The following is a 23550-nucleotide window of genomic DNA, read 5'->3' as shown; positions in this document are numbered from 1 at the left end:
TTGTGTTGAGCTTTGTTCATACAATGTCTAGAAATGTATTTGAGGCAATTGGCAACATGCTGCCAGATAGGGGAACAACAGTGACCCGCCAGATGAATCCTCTGGGAGTGATTATGTACCATCAGATACGTAGCTCATCAGAGTGTGATCCCAAATCATCTAGTGAAGTTATCTTATGTTATGAAGTTATGTTACCTCAAATATCTTTGCTATCAAATGCTTTACACAAGCAATATCATGTATGCTCTGACTATCAGTATATGGTCAATGAAATCTGCCTGTGAAAGATTCAAGACCTGGAGAAATTATTATTTATGAGTAATCGGTCACCTTGGTCACCTGATATGCAGATATCAGTTTAAATCAATCATAATTATACATACCTCATAGACTGCACTAGCTTTGCGAAACTTTCCATTTTGAGAAAAAAATTATTTTTCCGCATGTTCAATACACAGTGTATACTCACCCAGGTGGAGGTAAAGCGAGCAAGGGACCGGGCCTCCGAGGCCCGGTTTCAGGGTTTACGTAGGGTTCCATTTCCTTGAGGATGAGGGTTAATTCAATCGATCTTACATCTTGGAGATTGAGAAATACAAGAGACCTAATACATATTATGAGAGCCTTAAAATGTTGATACTTAAAGCTTTCATCTCTTTGTTTATATACAGTAAAATATGAATGATATAAAATGTGAATAAAAAATGACTGGTTAGTTATGGTTTGTCAAAAATTGTGAAAAGAATTATAGAAACCGTACTGCTGAGAGCCAAGGCGTGTCGACATGAGTGGTAAGATTTAATTTGAACACATGCATGTACATGTACATGTACATGGCTACATACGTAATGTATTTAATAATCACACAAACACACACACACACACACACACACACACACATATAATTAGTCTTTTTTTAAAACCAAGCTATGCAGAAGGAAGTTTTGTATAAGAAACAAACAAATAACAACCTACATAATCTACGTTAACTACGGTAATTGTCATCAAACTCTCTCTGTGCCAGCCTAGCCATAGTGCAAAACGAGCTACGACCGACTTACTCCACCTAGCTAGCAGGCGTAAATTTAGGACAAAGTTAAGACCGACGTAAACACTATTCCAGTTTGGTGCAACTGGCTTTTCTCGGGCGTAGCATTTTGCGCCCTGTTTACGCCGGCGCAACTGCTACGCCTCACTTACGACCGGTTGGTGCAACCGGGCCCTGGCCTCGTTTTTTTTTCACAGGTAGATCATATGAGGCCAAAACTGCGCAACTTATAAGGCTCAAAATTGAAACTACAGGCACAGAAGCAGACAAATCCGATAAATGACACTAAGGCAGACAAATGACACTATTGATAGACAACTGGGTGACAAACATATGTAAAGGAATATAAAGCTTGGTGTTTCGCCGGGCGTACCGCAAAATGAGAGAGGCAGCCGGAGAGAGAGAGAGCATTACTGAGCATTAATATTTGTCACGTGACACAGTGACATCGACTATGAGCACAAGATTATTTGCCAACCCATAAACTTTTGTCCTGAACACTACATTCCTGGAAGAGATGTAGAATCAAATTAAAGTAAAATCAAACCCCACCTTATTAGTAGCATAATTATATTTCGATCCTTTAAGACAAACAAAGAAACTTTTTTGGCATCTCTTAGCGCTATAACGCAGCTACTTCATTCTGAAGATAATTGCAGAATGTATAAACGTTCTTGAGGAGCTTGCTGGAAATAATCCTTGTAGTGATGAAAAACTAAGCTTGAAAGCGGAGGGCCTTATATTTGAATATGTATTCTCCTGTAGATATCATATTTCAAACAAGAGCTAATCAACCTTAAGCTTCATGGTCTAAATTTAAAAAAAAGCTTTATTGCAGCGTGTAATGCATATTGATTTGGAAATTTTCTTTGCGCTTTGAGGAACGCGTGATAAAATATTGACTTTCTATGAGGTCGTCTTTTGAGTTGGTTGAACACGTGAACCAGACTGATCTGAAGCTGAGATAAAGGGGATTTTCACGATATTTTAAACTATTTTCCGCTTTAGAATACTATACAATGAAAACATGGGAGTGCCAGTAGCTGGTAAAAACCCGACAATGTACAAATAAACAAAGTATACATTCATGTGGTACACTGTCTAAATTCAGTGTTTGTTTTCTTATTTTCTTACATCTTATTTTCAGATTGGCGGGTTTATGAATATCCCCATTGTTTCTTATCATAAAGTAAAGCAGTAGGCGTGTGTCTTATACAATACATGTATATCGGGTGCCTCAAAAATAAAAAGAAAGAAAGAAAAAATGTAACTAATTTCAAAGTTCAATAACTTCTCAGTCATCAGAAATTTTACTGCAATATATTCAAACTGTTGAATTTATTGAAATATGAAATTAGCAACGTTTATCATTAATATTATTTATTTATTTATTTATTTTTTTAGCCGCCCGATGTAAACAGGGATATTCTTTTAAGAATTAAAATATGATTATTATGAAAAAAGTGAACAAAATGAATGCTTTTAAGCATGTACATAAAATACTTGGTGTATATATGCTTCGGTGACTGGACTACAGTTGCATGCCAAGATCATGAATCAAAATGCCAAGCACCGATTCAATATTTACGAAGATGCTGACGGTGTGTGGTGGCTACCCTCTACCAGGGCCGCAGATTTATTATATGCACTTTTCTCCAGCGCGGGAGAACAGAGAATCGATATCATGATTTAGACAGAGAAAAACGTATGAATATATATAGTGAAAAACCCATCTGTGACCCTGGTAGAGGGTATGTGGCGGCAAACCTATGCGGAAATAATCGGTACTAAAACGTACACACATTTCTTATTTGTTTCTTTTTATGATGCTTGTTAAAGACTTTTGTAAAATGCATGGAAAGTTTAATTTATTTTATCAAGTGAATTAAAACAACTCCACATTATTTACTAGTATTTTGCACTTATATTAAAGCTTTTCAGCACCAATAATAAGTCACAAATTGGACCCTTAACGTCGATAGTCTGTTTCTCATTACAATTGTATAAGCATCTTTATAACCGACTGATGTAAAGTCAAGTAAGTCTTGGTAGAGTTCATAACCAGTTATTGATTGTGATACTGCTTAAAATGGGCGTACCGGGGTACGCCTGGTATTTTTTTAGATCCACACAACAGCTCAAATTAATTTATGAGCATGAAAATGTTAGTTTGCTATAATTTTGGCACTTTTGCAGTATTATCCCCACCCTAAAACCGATAGCAATGTATCCGCTTTTCAAATAAATTAGGATGGCAATTCATTCACTGATTCATCGATGTTTTTACATGAAGCTTCATGCCATATTTAAATATTATGAGGCCAACGCAAGGGAGAGAAATTGAATTCACTGTAGTCTCATTGGTCAAAGAGCTTGAAGGTTTAATAAAAAAAAGATTCTAAAATTTCTCAGTTAAGCGCCAACATTATTTAGTGAAATAGCAAAGGCGCTGATAAAAGTCATCACCGATAACTAAATTTAGGTAAATGTAGTATGGCTAGAGTATAATTCGCACATACATGTAGGAAGCTTAAGGCTAGAGTAAAATCAAAATGGACAGATGTACTAAGTAGACATCCGGTCTTGACCGCGGTCAGGAGTAGTCCGATCATACCCACCTCCCGATCTGGGTTTATTTCAACCGCGGTCAGGGCTACGTCTGTACATTAGAAAAGTTAACCGCGATAGGACCGAGGTCAGGCCTTGACCGCGGTCGAAAATGCTAGTGTGAATAGCCTATAATAGAAATATTTGAAGTAGTAGTAAAATACAACTTAGCGCGTTTGCAAATCTATCACAAACAAATTTTACAACAGCGCTAACAGTCATAACAATCATAATATAGGTTAATTACAATTCACAAAAATATAATTAGAGTTACAAAGTTGAGTAGTTCAAGTATTCTTTTGTGATATAAATTCGAAAAGAAAAAAATTCTTTGTTGAGATGCTTTGTATAATTTATTTTCTCGTAACCTAATTTCAATTAATTCAGATATTTCAGATATTAGAAATGTTTTTTTTTAATTTAACAATACAGGTCATTGTTATTGGGAATACATACCACAATGACAAGAAAGCCCCCCTCCCATACGTGAAAATCACCTCGTGATCTCGCATAATGTACATTTAACGAACCGCCAACCTCTGTCTTCGTGTCTGTATATTACCGCATTGAAACGAAGATGAAGCGTTTGTTTAAAAGCAATGAGCGGGTCAACAGAGGGACTAGATGTTGTGCCTGTGGTGAGGTGATCTTAACCAAAAGTTACGCGTAGCTGGTTCGTCTCGAGATAAGTTGGGGACCGACCTATATTGGATGTCAAACACAAGTGACCTTTTGTTGCGAATAAGTTACTAAGTATTTGCTTAGAATGTATCTAAATAAATACGGCTATAACATCAAACCAAACTCAGATTAAGCGTTGATCTTGCTAAGATGCCTTTATTTGAATATTAGGGATAAGGTTATGAAGGGAATGTCTGAATGATATTCATTTAATGAAGCCAAGGAATTTTTCATCTACGGAAGGAAATTCTGTCCGTGGATTCCGGTTTTTGTCCATTAAAAAAGGTCTGAAAAGGTAAAAACAGGTAATATATATAACAGGTAATATATCACAATGCTATCTTCGTAAAAGAGAGAGAGAATTATGTCCGGAAAGGAATATAAAAGGTATTATTCTAGTGTTTGTCTTGTATGAAATATTTAAGATTTCACGCAAAGTAATTATTTTCTCTTTTAAGAAAACATCACTTATCTTTACCGTTTATTTCGAAAGCATGCTTCTTTATCTGCTCCATGATTTCCTGTTTAAACGTTTCTTTGTCTTCCAGAAAATACTACAATAAAATCGCAAAAATAAATAAATTCAATTTTATTTCAGCTCATAACAATACTTATGGTAAATTAACAAGCAACCTGACACTTGAACGGCACTGCAGACATTTTGTTGGTTCACATTTTACAGTAGCATGTACACGAGATTTGCTGCAATCTTTTTCCTGGACGGTTGTTGTTAACAAGTAAATATTATATATATTATAACTTGGATTGGACAATGTCAAAAATTGAGATTAAATTTAATTTGGTAATATTGGTGTTACTCAAGCACAATTTACACATACTCTTTATGGATCTGTTCAACCCTGCTGTAGCTGCATATGAAGCGCTCACAGTTATCATTCATACAAAGGGTAAGCTGCTTCATCTTCTATATATACGCTGAGATCTTAATGATGAAACAGTAGGTGTACTTTTTAAAGTGATCTTTGTTATGAGCCGGCCATGAGAAATGAACCCCAAACCTCCTGCACCGGAGGTGCCGTCTTGAGACATGCATTGCACGTAATACATTAAAATAGCAAAGTTAATTTTTTTTTTTTTTATAAGGTACCACCCCGTACAAAATCGTAAAAAATCGCACAAAATCGTAAAAAGAAATAACTCCATTTTCAAGCTCGAGTCTGGCTGAAAAACAAAAAGTAAGAAAAAACTGCTTATAGATTTCGATATTGTAAAGGGTTATTTTAAAGAGATGTTGTTGAAATGTTCTGGCAAATTAAAATTTTGTATGCACATGAAGTGTATAACTAACTGTATGGGTTTTAAATTAAGCAAAACAAAACTTACATCTGCACAAATCGGGATACAGTCCTTTATAAGGAGAACATTAGTTTCTGAAACAAAGTTAGCACATACGAAAATAAGTTGTAATAAACATATAAACAAACACATTGTTTGATACATGTAACTGAATTACTTGTGTTGTACTGAATTTGATTTTACAAATTTGCGACAGTAGGTCAAAGACATTTTCTACTACCGATCTTCCTGATTAAACATGAGCTGTTTATCTAATTTATGTTGGGTATACAGGAGGAGAAAACTAATCTTTGTCATCGTCATAGCTGTCTCTTTCTCTGCAAATGTGTGTGTGTGTGTGTGTGTGTGTGTGTTCTTGAACGCCATCTACTTTTCCTCAAACGTTTTCTACTGAGTGCACTAAATGTTCTTAATCTTCACTTAAATTTTATTTTGATTATACGCCCAAGTTATAATATTTGCTATAATTTCACACTAATTTTACGTGACTTAGACTAACCGCATTACTTCTATAGTGCATTTCAACGGAGGCTTCTCTGATTTTAATGAAAATTCTTTGAAAGCATTTTGGTTACCTTACCCAGTAACCGAACTGATGTTTTATCAAACCGCACTGAACAATTTCAAGTAACAAATGCTGATGAAGAGGAGAAATTTTATTGACATGGTGACAGTAATGACATGGTGTATTTCCCTGGTCACGTGATCACATACCTGGATCATGCTGAGCCTCAACGAATGAATCTTCCATTGTTAAGATGCCGTCTTTTGAAGTATCGATCCAGTCGAATATTGTACCAATCCAATTTTCATGCAGTCTTCCATCTTTCTTCAACCAGCTTCGTACAAATTCATCACGTGTTGTTTGACCGTCTCCTAGAAGCAGCAGTTAAAGAAGAAATAGAGACTAACGCTTTAGTGTCTGGCTCACTAGGCAAAATTTTTTTAAACAGATTTATTTCTACAATAATGATATATACAAAATAAATAAATTCAGAGCAGGCGGCACTTCGCCACAGCATTATGTGCTCGCCTGCGGTATTATAATAAATCGTAAATAAATAGATTAATTATAATTATATAAAGGTAATAATAATGCGCTATTATAAATTAAAGTAAATAAATGAGTTAATTATGATAATATAGAAGTAATAATAATAATAATTGTGGTAACACTATTAGTACACATATAGATATTGGTGAGAGCAACAGGGAAGGGGGCCTAGGCACGGGGAGATGTATGCGGGAAGTGATAGACCAGCTGATCAGGAGAGGGAGACGGGTGGGTGGACTTGTCAAAGAATTTAAACATTATCAATTAAAAACGTCGAAACAATTTCAAAGACTTAGTCGTTCTGTCCAGTTGTTAAAGTTTTGTGACTGGTTATACACTGTAGAGAGGAAAGAGCTGATATGAGAACCAATGTATATATGACGTTAAACGCCTTTCACTAAAAACACCATCTGCATATCATCCCAACTTGCGGCGCGTTTCATCAGTTTATATGGCTTTTTTTTAGGTAATGCTGCTTAAGTTATCTTACTACGCAACGTTTTTGTACTAGTTCAGATGTAATTATTGCTGGCTGGTTCGGGAGGGATCGGGAGTTGGGGCTTCGAATAAACCTTCCTTTTTGCTGGGAAAGGTCCGCTCTAGATAGTGAAAAATTGATCTGTGGGGTTTTCATGGTAAAAAGGTCCCCTTTTCAGAAAAAGACCCCCTTCCCCCTTTGAAAGTCTACGGGCTTGTGTATAATTTACCATCCTCGTCCGTGGAGTCGATCGTCTCCTGCTGTTCAGCTAAAACGCCGTCCTTGTTTAGGTCATAAACCACGCACAACCATCTCCCAACTGTCATAGCAGCTAGCTGCTCGTACTGGTCCGGGAACTCTCCTGTCATGCTATCAATATCATATTGAGATAATGTTAAAACGATGCATGTTGGTTTGTCAGATATCAAAATATCTGCACATTAATTAGTACATTGTTATAGGTGCATACAGACAGATATCGATAATGCACACAATATTTATTTTTAAATTAAAATTACAACTAAAGTTTATAATTAAAATGCATATCAGTGACAGTTTTATATTATAGTTAATAGACCGTTGTAAATGTGTTGTTCTATGGTTGTAATTGATGAAAATACTTGTAAACGTTTTTCAATGTAAATTATTAACTGTGTTTATTTATTAAGTTAATGGGAAGCGTACTATTGTTAAAACAATTTATGTCCGACGAAAAAAAAATTATCAATGCGTGTTAAATATTCTTACCCATTTTCTAGAAGTAATAACCTTGAAATCCTTAAATGGAATACTATATCCATGTTCGACAATGTCCCATAACCATACTTTGCATGCCTACATATCTTGCAAAGCTACTTATAATTCCCAATTCAGGCCTCAAATGCCATAACATCCCTCAAATAAAAGTACCTAATGCTGATGATTTCTTCTGAGATGCACAGGATGACAGTACTGTATAAATTATTAGACACATCTAGAACTAAGTTATTTAATTTATATGGTATAAAAAGTCGAATCCAAGTGCAGGGATGGTTAAAAAAATAATTCATGAGTAGGAGAATTTCACTCTTTTTTGAAAATAATTCCATTTGGCGGCAAAATCTCAAGTAGGATACCTTTAAATAAATAATATTACCAAAATCTGTTCATCGATACGAGGGATTTGAAATCTAGGCAGCTTTTCTTGGCAATAAGAAGGAAACGTTTCAAATATTAATTTATAAAAATACAAGGCCGAAACTATATATCACAACATGTTATTCCTTTTTTCTTATTTGTTTTGGATTCTAGGAGTCTTTTTAAAATTGGTTTGAAACCACACGTTTTACACAAGTACAAATTAAATACAAATCACGTTTTTGTTAGATTTCATCTTCCTGCTCAAAACATTGCAGTGTGTATGTGAGGGTTCGTTCAACTTTTTTATTCTGGTATATAACAAGTGAAAAACAAAATTAAGAAAATTTATCTAAAAGAATGAGAAAGAAATAAACCCATCATTTATTCACTTGGAACTATCTTGGGCGAAGTTTGGTTATTTTGATAAAAAGGAATTTAAGATTGTAGAAAAGGCAAAAAAATTACGTTGTTTTTTTACCGATAAAATGAAATATAAGTTTAAAAAGATTAATAAAGTGAACACTCTAAAATAAAGTATTATTAATCTGCTATACGTATGTACCTTGTGTTGTGATATGATTTTTTGGGATAAATTGACGATACTTTTATAAGTAAATTTGGGTGCCACTTGCAGATAAATTACCACTATAATTGGTGCACTGTAAATTAAATATTATAAGTCCTAATTACTGCTTAATATCTTTCCTGATGTTCAACAATGTTCTTTAATTTCAAAATCCAATTTTTATTTTTTCTAAAGGTATACGATAAAACATTGCTGTTTGTTCTGTCGCCAAAAAGGAAATAAAGCGGAAGAACTGCAACTTACGTTAAACCACCATGTGGGTCCTAACAAACGACATTGAATAAGCTAATGACAACACGCAGTCATCAAATACAAAAAAGAAAAAAAAAGAGTCAATTAAATGTTCTTTCTCTTGCTGTCAATTCACATTGCATTCATTTCAATAATGCCTGTATTTGCCAATTTTTACATGGTAGACTATGACATTATCTTTTTTCATTGTTATGAAAGCTGTTCTATTTTTCTTTTCTGTAAGTGTAATAATGGTAAACACCAGCATTTCGTTTCGTTTCTTTTCTATCCCTTTCAAAATCAAGCTGCCAAAATACAAGTTAGTAACAACGATACATGTAGTAAATTCTGATCATGATACGAGCCGTCAAAGATCACTACGTAGTATGGACTTAGATTAACTATATTGCATATACAAAATAAAAATTACGAAGCTGTATTTCTGACGCCGGATAATTTAATCAAGTCACATCTGAGTGTCAGGTACGTTGTATCGTTGAAATGGATTTAGATAATCACATTAATACCTCAAATAATAATAATAATAAGTTTTATTGAGCACTAAATGATATGAATACATTTGCAGGCTCACGAGACTACATAATTTACACAATATAAGTAATATATAGAATTAATACCTCAAATGAAACAACTGAATTGCTAAAATGTATAGACTCAGTTGAATAGAAGCAGCTTACAACTATTCGGCAACTAAGCAATTACATGTACATGTAACTGTACTGCAAGATTCGCAATTCTGTCTGGAGTAGCAGGGACAAAGTTTGTTGTATGAAAACAACGTCAAACGACGGAGACCGATTAAAATAATTTTTTCCGTCCACGCTTGCCGTTATAGAAGAACAACAGAGGACCAATGTCTTGGTTTTAGAGAACTCTAAATTCACTAATTACAAAGTAGGCCTACACATTATTAAATGATCATCGGCATTGTTATTGCGAAAGAACTCTACCTTTAATATAAAACATATACGTACTTGATTAAAATAAATGTCACTATTGGAGAAAATTTACCTTAATATTTACGTATTAAAAAGGTCTATATAGCCCTGATAACAGAGGGATATTTTCCCAAAAACAGTGTTGCTGTTTGATTTCCTAGTTCACTTTTTACTTTAAACCAGTTCCTGCTAATATTTTCGTTCAATATCTTTGTGTATTACATGTATACTCACCCTTGCCCGTAAAGAACACCAATATATGCAGCCAATGCAAGAAGTGCAACCTTCATATTGTGGGGTTTTATCGAAAAGCGAATCGAATACAAATGGGTAGGCCTAACCCAGACAATTAGACAAATATATGAATAAGCTTTAAAAAAGAAGCCACGTCACGCGCATTCTATCTACGTAATGGGCAGCCAATGGAAATTAATTTACAAAACACGTGGCACATTGTACAATTATAAACGATCGGCATTCGTGGCCTTTGACTTTCATTAATGATAGATGCAGGTAATACCAGCTGTTTTTCTAATCTCCCACTCTGACATCTCAACCACCGCAGTTATTGTGTTTGGTGCACATCTTACACAGCCACAACAGCAATGAATATTCTACCCCAAGTTTCAGAGAGACTTAGACCTATATCGGACATTATGGTAACACGTAGGCGTATCCAGGATTATTTGAAAGGGTAGGGGGTCCGGGGATGTGAAGCCGCCCCCGCCCCCAGCGGGCCCCGAAAATTTTTGGTATTTTAGAGGGCGAGCGGTGCCATTTGGTACGGTTTAGAACTATGATACAGCTAGCCAAAATTCTAATTTCAAGAGGGAACTATTGGTGTTATTTTTTTCAGAAATCGAAGGGGGGGGGGGGGGGGGTCGGGACCCCCCCTGACTCCCCCCCTTAATCCGCCACTGCATGACACGTTTAAGACATTTTTCGCCTCTTTACTGTTTAAAATCATGAGTAAACCTAATTAAAAAAAGTGGATTTTAGTGTTTAGGCCTATTGAGTCTTTATTGTGTTTAAAAAAGGTGTTGTTAGCTGATCAGGTGAGGGAGATTTGTTTACAAGTGATGTTTCAGTTTCACCCCCCAAACGCTGTTGTTACATTAATGTACACATGTAGGCCTACGTCAACAGTTCGACGTTCGCAAATTCACCTCGATGAATTGTTGATGCGAGAGCATTAATAATTATCTCGCAAAATGTTTTTTTTTTTTCGCATTAACTGAGCACATAAGGAAAATAAAACTAATCTAGGATACAATATTAATTTTGTATCCTAAAAGTAATGGAGTTTATGGTCTTTGTGTGGGCCTATGTCGCTTTTCTATCAAATTTGTCTAAAAATGCATAACAGGTTCTTGTTTATCAAGCACCGTTTACCAAAGTGAGTCGTCTGCATTCAGAGTTGACTGTCGTTTTACCAAATAGTTTTGAATCATTGAACAGGTAAATCATCCAATATCTGCCATCAAAATTTATCAGAATTTTACAATTTCAAATAAAACTATTTTTTACAACTCTTAGTTACAGCCAATTGACCGTTAACACAAAATAAGAAGTACGCAACTATACAATATTATTGGGTGCCTAGCTGTGTTTTGAAAACTACATATGGGAGCATGAATGTACATCCGAATATGCACCGGCCGCCTTCGTCGGCACCTGTAAGTATAAAAGGTGTTTTCAAGCCTTAATGCTTTGACTTGTACCTGGTATTACGTACAATACTATGCACAGACCCTTGCTGTTGCAAATCTTTGAGATTCACCGTGAAGGACAAGTCAATGCCAAAGTGTGGCTCGAGAGTTTCATAACTTACGGTCTAGAAACTAGTATCGTATGGGCTAAAGCTCAGGTTACTTAATTTATGATATTGCAAAGTATATTATTTGATTTATTCTTGAATAAAGGTTATCTTAGAAAATCACATGCAATGTGCAGGATGTGTTTGACTTTTAATTTAACCCTCAAAAAAAAAAAATAAATAAATAAATAAATAAAAATAAAAAATAAATAAAATAAAAATATGTGTGTGTATGTATGTCTATGTTAGGGCTCATCCCCATTGAAATTATCATTTTACAAAGATTTATCCAACTTTGCGTGGTCTCTCCCTAAATGTGAACACATTAATTTCTTGTTTCTAATGTACTCATATAATCACCAGCTTTTCTGTTTTTTTCTAAGAGAGGCATGTTAATCTGATAGCATTCAGAGAGAGTCCCCACGATCTCTGTGGAATGATAGTTTCAATTTGAACCAGCCCTAATTTTGCTGTTTGACGCATATCCTTATGTGGTGGCCCTCCAGCTGCCAATGTGACCATTATTGTTAAGGAGGGCAGCTATTCCATGAAAGCCTGTGTCCTGGAGAATACATATATATATATATCTTCATTCTGTAGTAAACATTCTTACTATATATTTATATATTCTTGGAAAATGTTTCAGCTTTCTGTGAATCCGTTTATCCAAAGATTAAGACAGGCATATTACATGGGCCATGATATCTTGTTATGTTATTGCAGTTTCTACACATAATTCTGGTTCAGAATAGGTATGCCAAAGATCTTGCTTGGCATAGATGCAGCAATGTGTTGAGAATACTTGGTGTGAACCATGTAATCACATACAGTACTGTCTGAAAAGTGTATTTACATTGGATTATGAAGGAGGCACAGTGGGTCACATGCCTCGCCCCCATCCCTTCTGCCCCCTGTGCCTTACATATTACAATTACACTGTTCTTGTCAACTGTTTTATAATGCTTTCATATCTAGCAATTGACTATGATTTATGTTTATTAATGTTCTTTTGCATTTGCTTTTTCAACAGCCGCCGAAGATGAGCAAAATAACATCTGCAGCAATTATCGTTGGTGGTTCAACAGCCATATTCTGGACGACATTGGTTTGGGGTGGTAATGAGAGGTTTTATAGAGAACGCTTTATGCCGTTTATTCAGAGAGTTTTTGGTGCTGAGACAGCCCACAACCTTGCCATCAAAGCAGCAAAGTATGGTCTAGTACCCAAGTCAAAATATGCTGACACACCAAGACTTGTGAGTTCTGAGGGTCATTAATGGCTACGTTGAATAAATGCGTATATTTTTAGTTATTTAATCCTGTGATTAATAAATACACTATAATGTGTCAGACCTATTTGCTTAACTGACGGTCAACTCTGAATGAAGGTGACTAAATGTTAATAAGGCATTAAATGACACTTAATTGTAATCTATAATATTTTCAAATAATAATTAATTGCCTAGGCAACCACAGTTTGGGGACAGCATTTTACCAACCCAGTGGGCGTGGCAGCCGGGTTTGACAAACATGGTGAAGCAATGAATGGACTGTATAAAATGGGATTTGGCTTTGTAGAAGTCGGAAGTGTCACTCCCAAACCCCAGGATGGAAACCCAAAACCCAGGGTGTTCAGGCTGAAAGAAGATAGAGCTGTGATAAACAGGTGTATTTTATGTGATATGCCTGTGATGTATGTTTGCATACACATGCACAAACTCACTCATTCACACAAACACACACACACACTTGAGCAAATTAGCCCTGGGGAAAAAAAAAAAAAAAAAAAAAAATATATATATATATATATATATATATATATATATATATATATATATATATATATATATATATATGTATTTTTCCTAGGTTTCAGTCACCAATTATCAAACACCTAATTGTCATATTATTACATCTTCTCACGTAATGTTGTTACGTATCAAAAACATGTTTTCTTGGCAGGCATGATCCCAAATTGCTACCAAGAACTTTTTGATTACCTTATCAGGCATAATTAATTTTTATCAAAGCATCAGTTTTCAGAATTATGATACAAATAAAGAGTGACATAAAAATATTAATATTATTTTTATTATTTTCAATATTATTATTTACAGATATGGATTTAACAGTCATGGTCATGATCAAGTATATAATCGCTTAAAAATTTGGAGAGAGAGTGAAGAAGATAGACTATTAATTAATACTGCTGAATCAAATGCAGTTACTGAAGTAAAAAGTGAGGGCAGTGATGTGAATTACACTGAAACAGAGAACAAGGACAAAATCGCGGAATCCGATGACAGAGTAAAACATTATTTAGGTATGTATGCACATAAGAAATTGATTAAGATTTTAATTAGAAATAATTTCTGTAAACCTAGGCTGAATATAAGTAAAATTTCTTCTAACTTGCTACACTTAAGAGATATTGACTGAACAAGTTATCTTCATGGAGTTGACACTTATTGAAACTATTTTCCCTGTATTATGAACAATTAAGTCAGGAAACCAGTTGTGCCACATTTTCCAGAAAGATTATGAACTTAAATGTTTGCTTTAATATCAATTTTTTGTAATCTTTATTTCATGTACAGCGCTGCATTTCATATATGAACTTTTAAAAAAGCAACATACTTACAAAGTACTTCTTCTGTAGGATAGTTGTGTTAGAATTACAAACAAATTGACTTTCGAACATCTTCTCAGAACATAACCCGTGTATAAAACTTGGGGTCATCCCATTCTGCATCCTGGTGCATTAAGAACTTTATTTTGAAAGAACTGTTTGCCAGGAAAAAAGTGTCTGTTCAGTCGATACCTCTGATGTGTTAGCAAGTGTATGGTTGACTGTGGCCTATCTACATTTGTAGAACCCCCAGGGTGGCCTGATGAAAGAAACTTTTTGAATGAAAATTTCTTTGCCTTGTGGCTTCCAAAGTTTGAGCGCACTCCACCTAAAGGTATGTGTCTCAAAATTTTATACTTTTAGTTTCTTTTGTTTAATTTTGGGAGCTGAGTGGCTGCCCTAAAGTTTTCACTTATAATAAAAGGCTTCTGTTTTACTGCTTTGTTCCTTTTCTGTGCTTTTTTTTTCTAATAGCAGAGATGTTTTATTGTATAACAAATATTCAGCATACTCTCACTAAATGTTCTGAGCAGAATTTATAAAATGTTTTTACCCTATGCTTTAAAAAGATTATGCCTATTATGGTTGCTTACTAAACATGCTTTTCTAACTTATAATAAAACAACTTCATCATTGTCCTCCTTTTATCCATAAGCAGTGAGGACAAATTTATTTATTGTAATTATAAGATTTTTGAATACAGTCAGTAAAAGTTTGCTCTGGTTTTGAGTGCGTTAGGGGAGAATTTTGCTAAACTCAGCTGTAGCATTCTTTACTCAGTAGACAATATGAAATCAAGAAATTAAGTATAAATTGTTTGCATATATTTAAAGTGTTTGTGTGTGTGTATGTGTTTGAAAGAAAGAGAGGGAGAGAGAGGCTGTAAAAATGTGCATTAAGAATTAATAAAGAAGAAAAAAAAAGAAAAAGAAAGAAAAAATAATTTAAAAAAATTTACTGCCAAACACCACCCTCTTGTCAAAATCATTTCACATAATTGGGATCAAAGTATGTTTCCAGTGGATTTGACAATTTGATGTGATGATATGTTGCCACCCTGTACTTGTAGTTTCTTTAATTTAAAGTGTTTCAGATAACACAAACCTGAAATAAGGTTTTTACAGACAGACTGGTTGAATCAACTTAATAAAACTAAATGATATTTTGGAGAGAAATAGTCTATGTAGATACTGTTAAGCAACTCATATGAAGTCTGAAAAATGTGAATCCATTGTCCAGTGACAGGCCTACCCAACTACCAGACTCCACACCAAATGATCCCAAATTTACCTGTAGATTGGACCACACTAACCCTGTTTTCAAGGTGTGCGTCAGTACGCACTTCACAGTATCATACCCCGTAACAAATTTTGAGGTGAGATGCACTCCTTTCCAACCTCGTTGAGAAAAATCACTATCACATCGCGTACTAGGCAAGAGCGGTGTCGCATCTGATACTTCGAAGCGCGTTCTGACGCACACCTTGAAAACTGGTAGTGTGGTCCGATCTACCAGTGAATTCAGGATCATTCAGTGCAGAGTCTGGTAGTTGGGTAGGCCTGAGTGATAACTTTGAAAAATTCTGCTTGGGCCCTCCTAAGCAAATTATATCAGTATGATTAAAGAAAATAGTTGCATAGAAAAAAAGGGTCTATAAAATGTGTTCAGCGTACTAGTAACTGGATATGAAAACATGATGACATTATGTAATCCATTACAGCAAGTTGTCCTCTTTTAGTAACACAAACAACACACTTTTTATCCAATTTAAGTTTATAAAATTCTATTCTCCTGTGATTAAGGTTTAAAATGTGATAAATAGAAAGCCATCTGCTGAAACGTGAGAGACGATTTCTGCTTGGTGTAGGTTGTGTAGTCTCAGGTCACCCACGTGGTTAGAAATTAAAATTGGCCCGACCTTAGAATAATCAGAGTTTGACAGTAAGTCACATCTGAAAATGTTAAGCATGGCTTTTAGCACATTTTGTTTTAAAATTGTCAGACATTTTAGTCAGTTGGGGGTGTAAATCGCAGTAAATTTCATGTGACCTCTCCAAAATTTACTTTGTGTTAATTTCTGAATAAGTATTTTCAAAAAAAAATTTTTTTTTTTCTGCTAAGTAAACTGTTTTTTACAAGTATTTATTTTTTCAGGAGGAGTTTAGGATGAAAGCTTTTCCCTTTCTTTTAACCTTCAGGATATATACTAAGTGATATGCATGCTGTTTTGTACAAAGGAATTTGAATTGTTCTCTCAGATTGAATTTGATATTAAAGAAAGGAGGTAGTGTTGGCTCTAAGGTATTTAATGGGTTTTTTAAGAAAATAAACAACCTTTGTTTGACTTAGAGTGTGATACAAACTATAGGACCTGGTTTGGTTTTACAAAATAACTTATGAGTGATATTTGATAATTAACTTTTAAACTGAAAATCCTGATCCACTGGAATTCACAATTAATCCAGTACAGACATAGTCTACGAGAAATAGGAACTGTCAGTCAAAATACTAGCCATTTCTTTCTTTGTATAAAAAGGATGCAATATTTCATGAAGGTAGACTGATACAGATTTATCTTACATCAAGGTAAACTAAAATTTTGGACTTACAGTTGAGACCAAATGTTGGGTTGAGGTTCTTTTCTGAAATCAGCTTCACCTGTAGGACAAAAGCTTCACCTGTAGGACAAACTGGATTGTGATGACTATAATACAACCAATTTTGCTATATTTATTCAGTAGAAAAAGAATGAAAGGAGGAAAAAAAAGAAAGAATGAAGGATGTAAAGTAGAAAAGAAACCAGTTTTCTGAACAAGAAATTCTGCACATTCCAGAGCAACTCTGCTACTGTAATCCTGGAAATGATTGCAGACATACTTGACTTAAAATAAGTTAATAAGTAAATTGACTTAACCACTTACTTGAATTGGAAATCTGCCTAGAGTAGAAAGAGTTGGATACAACTGTATGCTCTTTAATGTGTCAGGGAATAAGTTAATGATTTACGGCTTTCAAAGTTACCAAATTAAAGGATTAAAATATTTTGGTGTGTGTTTGAAAGCATTGATTTAAAATATTTGCAGAAGGTAAATTATTTGTCATAAATCATCTGAAAATAATCTACAGACAATTTTTTAAGTTGGTGCTTGGGAGAATCAACCATCTGAAAAATATATTTGAGAAGAAGGCACGTTTTCACTCTAAGGAGAGTCAAAGTTTTTCTTTTACCGGGACATGTAATACATAAGAACAGTTTTGTAAGACATTTAAACTGAAAAAAAATCTTCATAGGAAGAATTATAGTCATTATGCATTAGGAAAAGACTTAATTAAATTATTTGCCAGTGAAAGTGAAAACAGGTAAAGAAGTAATTAGAAGTGAATGAGTTTTAAATGTAAGACTTGCACTCAGTGAGGTAATGCAATTTGGTAGTAGTTTAACATGGGACTTGCTGTGAGTTAACTAGCCAGAAAATTGCAAAAGACATATGTTTATCAGCTATGAGGCGGAAGTGAGCTGCTTAGGTTAGTGTTGGTAATATTAGGTACTTTGAAGGCCAAAGAGTGTCTTCAACAGGGCCAGTTTCTGGAAATAAATGGTCAAATATTAGTCTTAGTAGTTAGTTTTAGTAAAAACTGTTAGGAATATGAGAGAGAGAGAGAGAGAAAGAGAGAGAGAGAGAGAGAGGTTGGAAGTCAAATGTACCTCTGTTGTGTAGATTTCTTGCAGTTTAAACTTACACTAAATCTGAAAAAATGACATTTTTTAAAATTGCATTTCTTATAGAAAATAAATGTCCGCTTACCTCATTGGGGGGGGGGGGGGGGGGGGGAGGGGGGGTAATTGTCCCCGTAAAGCAAATCATGATTGTCTTTACGATGACTTACATTTTCATTGGTGAGAGTAGCCCATCCTCTGTGTGTGTATGTGTGTGTGTGTGTGTGTGTGTGTGTGTGTGCGCAAGTGTCCTTGCAAAATCTTCAGCCTCACAATACAAATAGAAAGGGTAAGTTTACATGTATGTGTGCGAGTTTTATGTGTGTGTGTGTTTGCAAGATAATCAACCTTACAATATGTATCAAAAGGGTAAGTTTAAAAGTGCATGTGTATGTTTTGTGTGTGTTTGCAAGACCATCAACCTTATAGTATATATAGAAAGGGTAAGTTTAAAAGTGCGTGCATGTGCCTCTATGTGTGTGTTTGCAGATTCATCAACATAACAGTATAGAAAGGGAAAAAAATGATAAGAAATCTAGAGAAACACAGTAAAATGAAAAGAAGAATAAATCTCAAAGAAATTAAAAAAATTATGTTGGAATGGTAGGAGGGACATTTTGTTTGAAGGGGGGGGGGGATTTGTGGAGAAGAGAGAGAGAGAGAGAGAGAAAGTGCTTGTGTGTGTGTGTGTGTGTGTGTGTGTGTGTGTGTGTGGGTTAGTAGAAAAGAAAAAAGTTGAAAAATGTGTGTGTATAAGCAAGTTTTCCAACGTTAACATAATAGGACAAAACATAAACAACATTTAAAAATCCACATGAAATATAAAGTATTTAAACCTGTGTAAGACGGTACACTGATACCTAAACCTGTGGGGTCAGCATGTGTGCCCTTCCTACACATGAACAGTCTGTGTCAATAATAGTAACGGGTGCTTGTGTAATGTGATGTGAAATTGCAGTTCCCTGTCTGTTCAGCAGGAGAATTTCACTGAAGAGCTGAAGGGCATTAAATGAGCAGTAGACCTTTCATATAGCAATTACGTCTTTTTCCTGGATACTTAAACATTGCTCTTGATCACTGTTCTATTTCAGCGTGCTAATAATTCACTAGTTTCCATCTCCATTGAAGTAGTGTCTTAGAAAAAGCTTACAGCTTACAAAACTTACAACTCAAAAATGGATTAATAGCAATTTATTTCAACAAATTTGGATAGATAATAAAACTAAGAGTTGGTCATATCTCAAATTTGACTCAAAGGCAGAAAATTTTGAGCTAGATATTCAGGATTAATTTGTGGAGGTTCACTAACATAAAGTTACTATTATAATTGTTCAGTAGCCATTTCTTTCTTGTTATAAAACAGGCGCAATATTGGACAGCAGTTTTCTTTGTTAAAAGTCTATCCAAACAAATTTAGTATTTTTCTGCTGTTAATTTTACTTGTGTTGCTTACACTACTACTGTAACAACTGCTTTAAAAACTTAACGTGCGGATGGCCATGTGATGTGCTTTATGTCATCCTGATCCTCATGTCTTTCTTGATAAAGAAAAAAAACTTTTTTTTACCTCAAAGTTGTGTTTACACCAGTAAAAAGAAAACATAAAGCATAAAACATAAAGCGCCATTAATGTTAACAATATAATTATATTATATTTATGTATCTGATTCATCAGGTCCCAGAAGAATACTTGGCATAAATCTAGGCAAAAATAAGGAATCTGAGAATGCAGTCGCTGATTATGTGGAAGGAGTCCATAAGTTTGGTCAGGTAACCGACTATCTTGTCATCAACATTTCAAGTCCGAATACCCCTGGCCTGCGGGACCTACAAGGGAAACAACAGTTACAAGAATTAATAGATAATGTAAGTCTTTATTTTAATATACTTGTTTTAATTTGAAGGACTTTTAAATTGCATGTGTAAACACAGTCGTAAATAAAATCATTTAGGTAATAATATATGTGGCGTTTGAGTAGGGCAACCAAATATGACAAAATGAGCCAACACTGATATCTAAGATTCAATACCAGTGAAACAAAAATTTAGGGGTGTGAATGATATTTATACCCTTTCGCAATGGTTCAAGCATTGGCTAACCCAAAATATGACAGAATTATATTTTAGGTATATAAATTATATTTAAACCTGTTCACAGTGATGCAATTATAAAAGAAATTACACTCTTAGACTATAAACTGCCAGTTAGATGGCACTTGGCATGAAGGTGACTCTGTTAATACTTACCACTGAAAATAATGCTTGTTGTGGAGATAAAATACCAGATGGTGTGTTTTCAGACCACTCACAACATTATATTGGGACCGCCATGGAAAGGAATGAATTATAACTATAATTATTATTTTTTTAGTCTAAATCATGATGATGCTTGTTTTAAATTACATGTCATATTTCAGTTGTAAGTAAGTAACATGGATACTTATTGATTAATTAGCTGTCGTTTTACCTATGATGGTCTTTTAAGGGTGTAACTGATATTTTTGACCAGTTACACTGATTTAAGACCAACCAGCTAGAAAAGGAAATCGTTAATCTTCATTTTTTATTTAAAAAGAGGATTTATGAGTTGGTAAGTTAATTTAGTAGCATCTACATTGCTACTTTCAGGAAAATTGTTGAAAAAAACTATGGGAAATTCTCAAATCACACATAAATTGATATAATATTTTCTAATGTGAACAAAGCAATGCAACTGCAGGTTTTTTTAAAAATTACTCTAGAAGTCTTATAGGTACTGTTAATATAATTCAATCAGGGTGATGTTCAGCATTTATTTCATTTTAAAATTGGTTCGATGAGGATAATGAACATATCATTTGTACCAGCAAATAAGAATAAGACCCAGACATACAAGAAACTGCAATTTGCTTTGGTTGGCAAAATATAAGAAGATTAAGAAGAAGACTAATTCTATGACCTTTACACCTGCTTAGCTGCATCAGGCTATAAAAGAACACCTGTGTAATGGGAATAAGAGTGATAGGTGTGAAAGATAAAAGGGATGGAATCACAGTTGTCCCTCTTTTAACTGGGATGAAAAAAATATATTGATATTTTCTAACTAGCTAAGTGAAATGTAATTTGTCTTTGGGAAAATGGAGAAAGGACCCTGTCATACCAGACAAACTGGTGTCTGTAATTGTTAAAATAAAAATATAATGTGTTTTGGATGATAAAAAATGAATTTATATGATTGCTTCCTTTTCTAACCATTTTGCCAATTTGTCATTGATGTGGAGGAAATTTTGGATTAAAACCAAAGCCAAAAAAGTAATTATGGTAGGTAATGGTTTGATGGAAAATAAAAGCATTTGACCAAGGCCAAAAAAAAAAAAGAATAATAATAATTAATGACTGTGACAAGAAAAGAAATACCTTTTAAAACCTTTTAAATATTTTTGATTTATATTAAAGCCTGATTAAGGCCAAATTGTTAGTATCATGCTAAAAATGCCGATAAATTTGACCTTGATCAAAGTAAACATAAGCAGAAGTACATATTTAAATATAAATGTATCCCTGTGTAATGCAAAATGTCTGTGTTTGCATGTATGAGAATAAGGAATACTGTTGGCTTGAAAACAAGGCCATATCATAAATAAGACTTGATCCTGACAGTACAAGACAGCCAAGTTGTTACTGCCTGACGGATGGGATGATTAGGGGACTGCCACCCATGTTATATAGGGATAATTGCTCCGTCCCTGGCCGACATCAAAGATCAGAGGCCTTTGAAAAAAAAAAGATTATTAGATAACTTGGCTCATGTAAAGGTCTGGATTCATCTTAGCACCACCCCATCTTTTGAGGAAAAAACGTTAATGGTGCCCAGTTCTAAATCAGGTGCATATTGAGATTTTATTATCAGAGGTTTTCCTCTTATAAATATGTGTAAGATATAAAGCATACTCTTAAGTATAAAACTGCATGGTATCTCATAGTAATAAAGGTTGATCTTTGTTAATTTAAATTTAGGAAGATCATTACCATATGTGCATTTACAATGCTATGCAACATTCGTATCAGCACGTATTTTGAGAGGCATGCACACGCATACACTTCGCTTACTCACAGTATACCAGTGTGACATATATGCATGCACAAACATATGCACACGGGCACGTCTGCATACATACATGCACACAAACACACTCCTGGCTTGTGTTCATAATTCTTCCCATTATATTGCTGTAAACAATTGATTTTGCCTGTTGTTGTTTAGGACTCTGCACAGTTTTCAATAACTCTTGTTTGGTATCACTAAAAGAGAAGATCTCTTTCAGGGGCAAAGAAAACAAGAGAAAGGCCATTTCATTTCTAGAATTGGTAAGAAAAATACAAAAAATACATCTTTATCGTGTTTCTTTGGGTGAAATCCAGATGTTCTAGCTTGTCCCTTAATTTTAGAATAGACCCCCAGGTTTTCTCCTGAAGCTTAAGGAGAGGAATTTTTCGCATTACATAAATCACAATCCACTGTTAAGGCCCAAAACATTTTCATCATGACTGACTTAGGAGAAAAATAATTTTTGTTGTTCATCCAGAACTATAGGAAAATTATCTTATGAAAGAAAATTTGTGGAATTAAAATGTATGAATGATTTTCATTTTGAATAAGCCATTAAAGCTTATTTAAATTTCACATAATAATTCATAAGGTGAAATCCAGGGTCATGTCTTCCTTGGTGAACATGTTGGTTAACCATCTGAAGGGCCCAGGGACAGATAAAATGCTCTTGTTAGAGCATGCTCTTCAGTGTGTTTGAGCACACGAAGCTGTGTAGTCCTTGCACAATACACAGGAAATGAGAGCCAGCAGACAAGAAAAGTGGCCTGAAAATTGTCAAAGTGAGCATGAGATTGTGCAGACCCCGTCTTTCACAATTTTTTTTCTATCTGCATTGTTGTCCATATTTATTCACCCAATGACACCTGGTTTTTATGAGGTTTTACATCCATTCTGCCTTTTTTTAGTGTGTCTCTGACATAGGTGACAGTTAAGTTCAGTCTTGGTGTGGCCTTGGAATTTTATGACATTTAGGGCCTGTTTCACAAAAGAACTGCTGCCTGAAATTTGGTCAAATTTTTGTGTCTTCTGCTTGCCTATATTTGTCAGTGCGTGTCCAATGAAATGAAGTGTTGTATCTGTTTCATGAGAATAGTGATATGGCTTATGTTTCATTCCAATACTCACTTTATTTAAGTGGATTACTTTTGATTTATCCTAAAGTGAAGGCCAAATTTTGGGCCTGAGATTTTCAATTGATTATAAGGTTCAATTTTTTTT

The 23550-nt window shown here is 34.5% G+C and overlaps 2 protein-coding genes across 4 annotated transcripts in view; one reads left to right on the top strand and one right to left on the bottom strand.

Moving 5' to 3' along the window:
* Positions 1-23550, top strand: part of LOC106162220 (dihydroorotate dehydrogenase (quinone), mitochondrial) — a 114980-nt gene that overhangs the window by 63206 nt on the left and 28224 nt on the right. The window contains exons 1-6 of one of the 3 annotated variants that reach the window (XM_087012156.1): positions 11632-11756; positions 12927-13151; positions 13362-13561; positions 14013-14218; positions 14769-14858; positions 19918-20108. In XM_087012156.1, coding sequence (XP_086868282.1) covers positions 11712-11756; positions 12927-13151; positions 13362-13561; positions 14013-14218; positions 14769-14858; positions 19918-20108 — 957 coding nt within the window. In that variant the 5' untranslated portion in view covers positions 11632-11711. Of the gene's footprint in view, positions 1-11631; positions 11757-12926; positions 13152-13361; positions 13562-14012; positions 14219-14768; positions 14859-19917; positions 20109-23550 lie in introns of those variants that run through there. The other 2 variants (XM_087012157.1, XM_087012158.1) reach the window with 2 other exon arrangements.
* LOC147762528 (uncharacterized) lies at positions 4466-10411 on the bottom strand. The gene is made up of 6 exons (XM_087011893.1): positions 10315-10411; positions 7415-7554; positions 6368-6529; positions 5681-5727; positions 4815-4890; positions 4466-4623 (listed from the first exon to the last, which is right to left on the bottom strand). The coding sequence occupies exons 1-6, from the start codon at positions 10368-10370 to the stop codon at positions 4613-4615; spliced, it is 492 nt and encodes a 163-aa protein (XP_086868019.1). The 5' UTR covers positions 10371-10411; the 3' UTR covers positions 4466-4612.

The sequence above is a fragment of the Lingula anatina genome, chromosome 4, assembly GCF_051362555.1.
Source record: "Lingula anatina isolate TDL-2025a chromosome 4, LinAna3.0, whole genome shotgun sequence".
Taxonomy (NCBI): Eukaryota; Metazoa; Brachiopoda; class Lingulata; order Lingulida; family Lingulidae; genus Lingula; species Lingula anatina.
This window is presented reverse-complemented; position numbering and strand designations above follow the sequence as displayed.